The sequence below is a fragment of the Rhinopithecus bieti genome, unplaced genomic scaffold (assembly GCF_001698545.2).
Source record: "Rhinopithecus bieti isolate Rb0 unplaced genomic scaffold, ASM169854v2 scaffold_31076, whole genome shotgun sequence".
NCBI classification, from domain to species: Eukaryota; Metazoa; Chordata; class Mammalia; order Primates; family Cercopithecidae; genus Rhinopithecus; species Rhinopithecus bieti.
The window spans coordinates 207,420-215,786 of NW_016813414.1; the positions used below are offsets into that span (position 1 = coordinate 207,420).

Here is an 8,367-nt window from a genome sequence, read left to right on the forward strand (position 1 = left end):
TTTTTTTTTTTTTTTTTTTTAAGTAAAGACGGGGTTTCACCTTGACCAGGCTGGTCTGAACTCCTGACCTCAGGTGATCTGACTGCCTCAGCTTCCCAAAGTGCTGGGCTTACAGGCGTGAGCCACCGTGCACAGCCTACATGATACGTCTTATAGCAAATATATGCTTTCATTTTCCCTGGGCTCAGAAAATAGTCATGTGGGAACTCTGAACCTGGAGGAGTTTTAAGCAGGAACCTGAGAATGATCCTAGTTTGGATTTAGAAAAAGCTGTACTACCAATGGAGTGACTTCCACTGATCTGCAGCTGAAGTAGGTAATCTGAATATTTATTGAATAAATAATATTATCAGTTTAAATAAATTTTGTGAGGGTAGTAAGACTTAAGTTGCATCATCTGGAGTTTCTCTAGAATTACAAAGGCCCAGAGCATGCTTAGACAGCTGGTCGTGACTCCCAGCAGCAGGCTTCTCATAGCTCTCGTTCTTGCTTTTCAGGTAACAAAGAACGAACGTCAGGTGATGAAGCCACTATATGACAGGTACCGGTTGGTCAAACAGATCCTGTCACGAGCCAACACCATACCCATCATTGTGAGTAGAATACCTTCCTGTGGCTGCTACAACACCTTTCTGCTTGAATGGGCCCTGGATATATGAATTAGGGCCCTAACCTGCTTTCTCATTAAAGAATAGGCTTTAATGGCTGAATCAGCCATTAGTATCCATGGCCCACAGCTTGAGGAATGAAGACTTTATCAAAGACCCTTGAGGCTACATTTGTTAAAAATGGGCAAATCTGAAGCTGATATAATTTATTTTTCCCTTTTGGAGGACATGCTTTGCCCCAAAGGCATGTACATCCATTGGATGTGCTGGGCCAGAGACAGAGCACCAAGGGGGCAGGGCTGCGCTTTCTCCAGGCCTCTTCACTCCAAAGAGTGCTGCTCTGGTCCCAAGGCCCTCTGTTCATAGTCCCTCCCATCCAAGAGGGGATAACTCCCTTGGGAATTGTGTCCAGGGAGAAAATCCTCTGAGAAACTCAAGAAAGAGGCCCTTCTTCTTGGAGGATGTGGCAAGGTGTAGGAAAGGAGGCTGCTCATTGAAGTTGCTGTCAGTGGCCACCATCCTTGAACTTTGCTGCTTTTGGCTCCTGGATTTTGATTTTGTCAAGAGTAGGGAGCAGCAGCTTGCCTTCAGCGACAGGAAAGCCTTTAGGGCCCAGCCACCTGCTCCCATCCCTCATCCCAGTCTCAACATTTCCACCCTCAGCTTATGAGTGGGGTGTTCTGCCCTGTCCATCTCTTGGGGAAACATTTGCCTCTGTTTCAGTGCTCCCATCTCCCTTGCTGGCTTTTAGGCTCTTTAATAAGCAGACACAAACTCACTTTGATGTTGCTGTTGCAATACATACTCATTTTAGCTGCTGCTCCTGTCTGGCCTGGCCTTAAATGCCCTTCTTATTTCTAGGCCTAGGATATTGTCTTTTTCTTTTAACAATGTATTTAATGAAGAAAGGAGGGTCCAGAGATCTCAGGCAGGTGTATTTGAAGAAAGCCACTTTAGTGTATTCTGGAGGAATGTCCTAAACTAACAAATAAAACGATTAGATCCAAGGAGTTGTTTTCATTCTCCAGGCAGGAACCCATAGTGTCCCTAAGTAGGGTGAACGTGCAACAGAGAAGTCAGCTCCCCTTTGTATTGCTTTCTGAGCTTATGTGATCTCCTTAGCTGACTACAGCCGAAGTGTTCTTGTGGTTGCTGTGATTGGCGGGGCAGCGGTGGGAGGCAGGTGTTTCTCCTCGGGTTTCTTCTGCGTGTCTGCCAGATACAGTCCTGTGCTGTTCTTGCTGTACTCTGTCCTCCTCGATTTATGTGTGTGGGCGCTGAAGGGAAGCAGCAACTTGGAAAAAGAACTTTTGTTGTTTCAGGTTTTCCTGGGAGTGTTTGGCAGGGAGGGGTAAGAATGCAGAGTTAAAAGTTAATAAATACTGGTGAGGTCAGAGGAAGCCAAGAGCTGGAGGGAAAGGGAAAGGGATTCGGAATGTAACCTACTTGTTAACACCTGTCACAGGGTTCCCCCTCCAGCAAGCGGAGAAGCCCTTTGCTGCAGCCAATTATCGAGGGCGAAACTGCTTCCTTCTTCAAGGAGATAAAGGTGAAGACCCCAGCTGCTAACCCATTGCTAAATCCAGACCCGTTCCCTCCCTCCTCCCCTCCCCTCCGGTGAATGGAAAGGGGGTGTGATCGGGCCTTTTGGTGATGGCTTCTCCTAGCATTCCCTAAAAATCAGTAGCTGCGTATAACCGACTTTCAGCAGTTCCCTTTAAAGAGTGCTGATTTCTCCAGTTTCATTTAGCTGATTTCTTTGGTTTTATTTTATTCCCCGCTCTTTTTTGTTTGTATTATTTGCTGTCATTTTGTTTTTACTTTGTTTTCAGGGATTATTTTGTTTGGTTTTGTTGTCCACCGTGCTTTTCGTTTGGTTTTGTTTTCTGTATTTGGGGAATGGATTTTCTGTATTCTAAAATCTTAAATTAGCTCATGAGACCAACTTTAAAAAGAATCTCATATACTGTTTATAGAAAAATCAAAATTAACATAGGAAATAGATATAAACATATAAAACAATGCAAAATTGTACTTCTACAAATAGTAGTTTTTGACAGATTTGCGGGTGCAATATTTCCAGCTTTTCCTTCTTGACTGTCTCATAGCACATTTAGTCCCCAGGACTAATTTTAAAATCTGCTCTTAATCTACAAATGAGGTGCTGTGAATGACTGATAGCTGCCAGAACATATGTCCTGATTTTTTTTCCAGTAATACAGATTTTGTACAGATAATCCTTGTCATCAGTGGCTACTTTTGCTAGAATGGGAGATGGAATCTGTGCCCATAGACCAGCGTGTCTCTGTGGGACCCTAACTGGCCCACACTAGGATCAGCCTCTTTCATGTTTTTGTTTCTAGACAACTGAACAAACTAGACTGCCTTATACAGAACTCTAGAGATGAAAATCAAAGGCAATCATTTTTTTAAAATCAGTGATTGTTTTTCTAACAGTCATTTAATTCCAAAGCAAGAGTTAAACCTGAAGCAGAAGTGAGTTTTAAGAGTTTCACTTGTCATATTTCTGTGACAGTTCCGAGCCTGGGGTGGTCATTTACGTGCTATAGTTAGGAATGATTATTTCAGTATATGGGGGACTCTTGTCTACTGAGGGAAACCAATTGAGAACTTCTCCATTTTCTTGTCTGAGGTAAGGCACCACAAGCTATAAAGTCTTCTTTTATGTATTCCTTTTCTTGCCTTTTGCAGATCTTAATACTTCATATGCCTAATTGTATGGTATTAGGCAATGACTGTGCTCACTGTATTAAGCAGAATTTGTTTCATGAAAATGCTCTAAACTTGGTACTTGAAATTTGGGCCAGTATACTATATTGTGTCTTTAAAAATTAGAGCTATTTTCTTACAATAAGCTTGATGTTAATGAAAGACAAATTTTGTCTGGCTGGTAATGTCACCCAAGAATGAAACCACAGTAATTGGAGAAATTTGGGTAACTGTGTGTATGAAAATCAGCATGTTTCTCTTAGCAGCATGCAATAGAACTATTACTAGATAAAAATGTGTTCTTGAACACATCCAAAATATAGACATTTAATAATGGTTTCACTAGATGAAGATAACCTAATGATGGATGCTCTTTTTTTTTATAAAAGACATTTTTCCCATTCTTATCCTTTAGCTTAATTTTTTTTCACAAGTATATTTTGGCTGTGGTTTATCTCCTGGGCCACATCATGGTCAAAATTTCAGATAATTTTGCAGTGACTACCTTGCTTTTGTAAACAGTGCTGTCTTTTGGTTCATTTTGTTCCTGTTGGCCAGGCCTATTAGAATGTATTTGGACTGTACTAAATCTTGGCAATTCCAATTTGGAATTTGGTGTGTGTGCAGATAAGATTGTATCTAAGTGGTTTCTCCAAAACTCACCCCTGGTTTTAAATGCTTTTGGGAGCGAACCAGCTGTAAATGAACTAGAGCCAGCTCAAGTTCTGAAGGCCTAGATTTTCCAACCCAAAGTAACCTAGAGATCATCTAGTCAGTTCTCCTAGCCAACCTAAGAATCCCCTGTAACACTTCTCTGGCAGAATAGAGACATTGTCCCTACAGAGAGATTCCATCCTCAAGCTTGAAAAGTTTACAGCAATGGGAGTAGTTAGGTCACTCACTACATGAGTATCAATAATAGCTAACAACTTATATTATTGGTTTTATAATTATCTTTCTTAATTACATAACATGTAATTTAAAATGTATAGGTTTGATAAATACAAAAAGTTAATGAAAATAGTTGAAATTAAAATATTCATAATTATTATCAGTTTATTGCATTCTATCCCATAGGCTTAGTTTTGCCCTTTGGAGCACCATGAAATAAAGATACTGCTTCTTCCCTGAGAGCACTACCTGTATTTACAGTCACCTGCCCTGCCCACTCTCACTCCACCCTCTATGACAATCTGTTATCCAAGTTCCTCTTACTCTTATGTGATATGGGTTCCAGACCTTTCAGTGGTCTCCTAGCTCTGCTGTGTGCACACACACTGGTTTATCAGTGTTGCTGTTAAAACTGATACCCAGAACTAGACGTTAATCTGGATATGATGTTAATCAGAACAGTGAACCAAAGACTAGTCTTTACCTTGACCTGGATGACTGAGACCTTTTCATGCCTCTAATTTCTTGCCTATGCAACTGTCAGGGTATTGGGAATTCATTTTGGCCTGTCAAGAGGATAGGGTGTCAGCCTCAGCACTGCTGACCTTTGGGGCCGGTAACTGTTGTGCAGCACTGCCCTGTGCTTTGTGGGTTGCTTACCAGAGTCCTTGGCCTCCACTCATTAGAGGCCAGTAGTGTGCCACCACCACCCCTTCACCAGTCGTGAGAGCCAAAAATGTTTCCAGACATTGCCCGACGTCCCCGAGGGAACAGATTACCCCCATTGAGAACCACTGTTCATGGCCCTGGCATGACTCACACTTTGCTGTATACTTCTGCACTGCCCCGATGTATCCAGCTTTTCTTTTTCCTAATTATAGGGCCTTGAATTTTTCTAATTTGTTACATCTCATACTTCTATTTCAGCTGTAGGAAATACACTAAATCTAGCTTTTGTATTCCAACATATCAGATATCCCTACCCGCTTTGTATTATCTGTACATTTTGAGAATATGCCTTTTCTTTGTCCAAGTGACTCAGATACTGAGTAAGGCAGGGTCAGGCACAGGGGCTGCTGTAGAATGCCCTTCAGGTTCATGTCACCCTTTAGTCATTACTCAGCAGAAATTTGGGCAGCCAGCTTTCCTTTCGTAGTGTCTGCTTACCTGGTTGTTTATTGAAATCCAAATACTACATCTATCAAAAAAGGAAAAATGGTTCGTTTTCGTGACTCATTTTTAAGGAACCAGTTTCATCAGTTGATCACTGATTATTTCCCAATTGCTTATATATTATCTATGTATTAATTCCTTCTAGAATCTATCCAGTATCTACAACACTTACGATGACTGTCTTATTTGAAAATCTATTTGCTATTTTTCCTCATGATTGTCAGAGGCTACTAAGAGTAATTTTGTTACATTTATCTCAAAAAATATTGAGTGCTCACTATGTGCAAGGCAGACTTCCACATTAAGTTCTCTCAGGACTTTGGGATATAATTGATAAGACCTAGACACCTGATTTCATTAAAGGCCGTTAAGTTCTTATTTGTAACTTCGTTAGCTGTCCCAGGTGTTTATGCTCTTCTAATAGTTTTTTGTAGTTATCTTTTCAAACTGAATTACTAGACTGCTTAACAGCCATTTATTGGCCATATGCAAGCATTGGCCAGGCTCTGGGGACAACAGTGAACAGATAGGCCCCAATTCCTGCCTCCGCTGAGTTATGGTCAGGTGCTTCTACTCTGTCTTCCTTATCCAGGGGAGGGGAAGGAAAGAGGGAGCAGAAAACTGATGTGCACAGCCGGTGTCCCAGGTGTGCCTTATGAGGTACCTGACATACATTATCTCAATTTTTATCAAAACTATGTCGATGGGAATTGTTATTACTCTTACTAAAACAAAAAGAAACATATTCATTTAAAGTCAATTTTACTTTGTAAATTTTAAATGTTTTAACAATTTAAAGAGACTCAAGATCTGAAGTCACAGCTGAGACAATCTGGAAAAGCCACCTAGCTTTTGCCAATTTTATTTTCATAGCAATACTTTGATATCAGTTATATGATAGTCCTTTTTTGTTTTGCTTGGTTTGGTGGCTTGCTTCTTCACAGTGTTTCTCTTCAGAAACACCATTATTAAACATACCAAAATTTACCATGAACCATTTGCACATTTGCACTTTGCCCTCCAGCAGGAACTGCTGCTGTCTCCGGAGATTTTTTTGCTGCACTGCCATGGAAGCCATTTGGTTTACCTGTAATAATTGATGCTGTGCATACCGTTTTTCATATAGCTGTATTCTGAACCAATTTTTAAATTTTTTTAGGATAGTAAGTTATTCTCTGTGGTCTGACTACCTTTTGGCAGTACATCACTTCTTTTGAAATCTTTCAGACTCTGATATTATCTCTTCCTTAGGCTTACATAGCCTTAAGTTGGCTCTAAGAAATGCTGATCTGGCTTTATTATTTTTCTATTTGCATTATCAATACAGAGAATATCATACTTTTCTTAGAATCTTGTATGCTGAAAATAGATTTTGGCCTTTGGAAGTTCTTTGGAAAAGCTTGAGTTTTCTTATTTCAATCATGAGAATATAGTATGTTTCAGTCTTCTTAAAATTTCCCTAAAATTTTGTGCATTAAGCAGCCATAAAATATTTTCTAATCTCAATTCTTAAATAGAAAGGTTATATTGTTTTATTTCAGAAAATGTTCAGACTGATTTTTTTTAAAAAGCCCTCTGAGATACACAAGTAGTAGAATCCTTTAAAGCACTGGTTACTGGTGATGAATTTTGTTTTGTACTGTCATAGCTGGAAAATTTTGGATCCTTTTAGTTCATCTGATTTAGGTTATAAATTGTGATGGTTGTTCCTTCTTACCCCACCCCGACAACTATTAACATGCTGTACACTTATTTGAAAATAATTTTGCAGTCTGTTTTCTCTATTGAGTGGCTACGTTGTTTGTGTTATTAAATGTGTACATTTATATTGAATACGGATATTCAATAATATATTCAATAATATTATTGAATATACATATATTATATTCAATAATATATGTAATGTACATATGTGTTGCTAAATGTAGATACAGAAGAAACTCTATGGTGTCTGATTATTAAATGATACTCATAATGAAAGTGTGCCCCAAAAAGTGACCAGATTTTTATTGGGGTTGCTGTGTATCTCCAGGAAGAAGAGGAGGGGTCAGAAGACGATAACAATGTGAAGCCAGACTTCATGGTCACTCTGAAACCCGATTTCAGTGCACGATGCTTTCTGGACCAATTCGAAGATGATGCTGATGGCTTTATTTCCCCAATGGATGATAAAATACCATCAAAATGCAGCCAGGACACAGGGCTTTCGAATCTCCATGCTGCCTCAATGTATGTCATTTTGGTGGTGGCGGTGAAATGTTTTGGTAAAAATAGCTGTCTTAAATATTATCTTAGCCTTTGTATCTAAATAAATTAGCTGATAAAATACATGTGACTACCTGGGGCGTATCTGGATAAAACAGTGTTTTTTGTTTTTTGTTTTAATTTTTTTTTATATGCTTCAGCCCATGTTATTTGAGGGAACTTTTGAGTCTTGTTTAAACAACCAGAAGTTCTCTCTCTAAATGGCACCGTGTGGTTCTGTACATCACAGCCCATCACTGAACACACACTGAGCACAGACGTCATCTTCTTCTTTCAAAGAAAAATACGACAGTGCCATGGGATTTCACAAGGCCTAAGAATTCCTAAGTAGCAGGAACCCCCAGAAGCTGGATCTGTTGCCAGCATGTTTGGCTTTCAGGAAATGGAAAACATCTATTTCCGCGTCCCCTCAATGCCCTCAGCAGTTTCTGGATTTATTTGCCTCCCCTTTCTGCACAGCTCCTGTTGAGTTACACATTCATTACATTTATGACAACTCAAATCTAACTTAATTTCTTTGCAATGCTTCCTCTCTCTTAGACCTGAACTCCTGGAACACCTCCAGGAAATGAGAGAAGAAAAGAAAAGGATTCGAAAGAAACTTCGGGATTTTGAAGACAACTTTTTCAGACAGAATGGAAGGTAGTGCCTGTCTTCCCCCGCCCTCCCTTCCCCACCCCCGCCGCAACACACACACCCA

At 39.9% G+C, this 8,367-nt stretch overlaps 1 protein-coding gene across 5 annotated transcripts in view; it reads left to right on the forward strand.

Moving 5' to 3' along the window:
• Positions 1 to 8,367, forward strand: part of FAM13A (family with sequence similarity 13 member A) — a 220,791-nt gene that overhangs the window by 207,139 nt on the left and 5,285 nt on the right. For 4 of the 5 annotated variants that reach the window (XM_017848380.1, XM_017848381.1, XM_017848382.1 and 1 more), the window contains 4 exons: positions 498 to 593; positions 2,074 to 2,157; positions 7,435 to 7,631; positions 8,208 to 8,309. In XM_017848380.1, coding sequence (XP_017703869.1) covers positions 498 to 593; positions 2,074 to 2,157; positions 7,435 to 7,631; positions 8,208 to 8,309 — 479 coding nt within the window. The remainder of the gene's footprint in view (positions 1 to 497; positions 594 to 2,073; positions 2,158 to 7,434; positions 7,632 to 8,207; positions 8,310 to 8,367) is intronic. The other variant, XM_017848384.1, reaches the window with a different exon arrangement.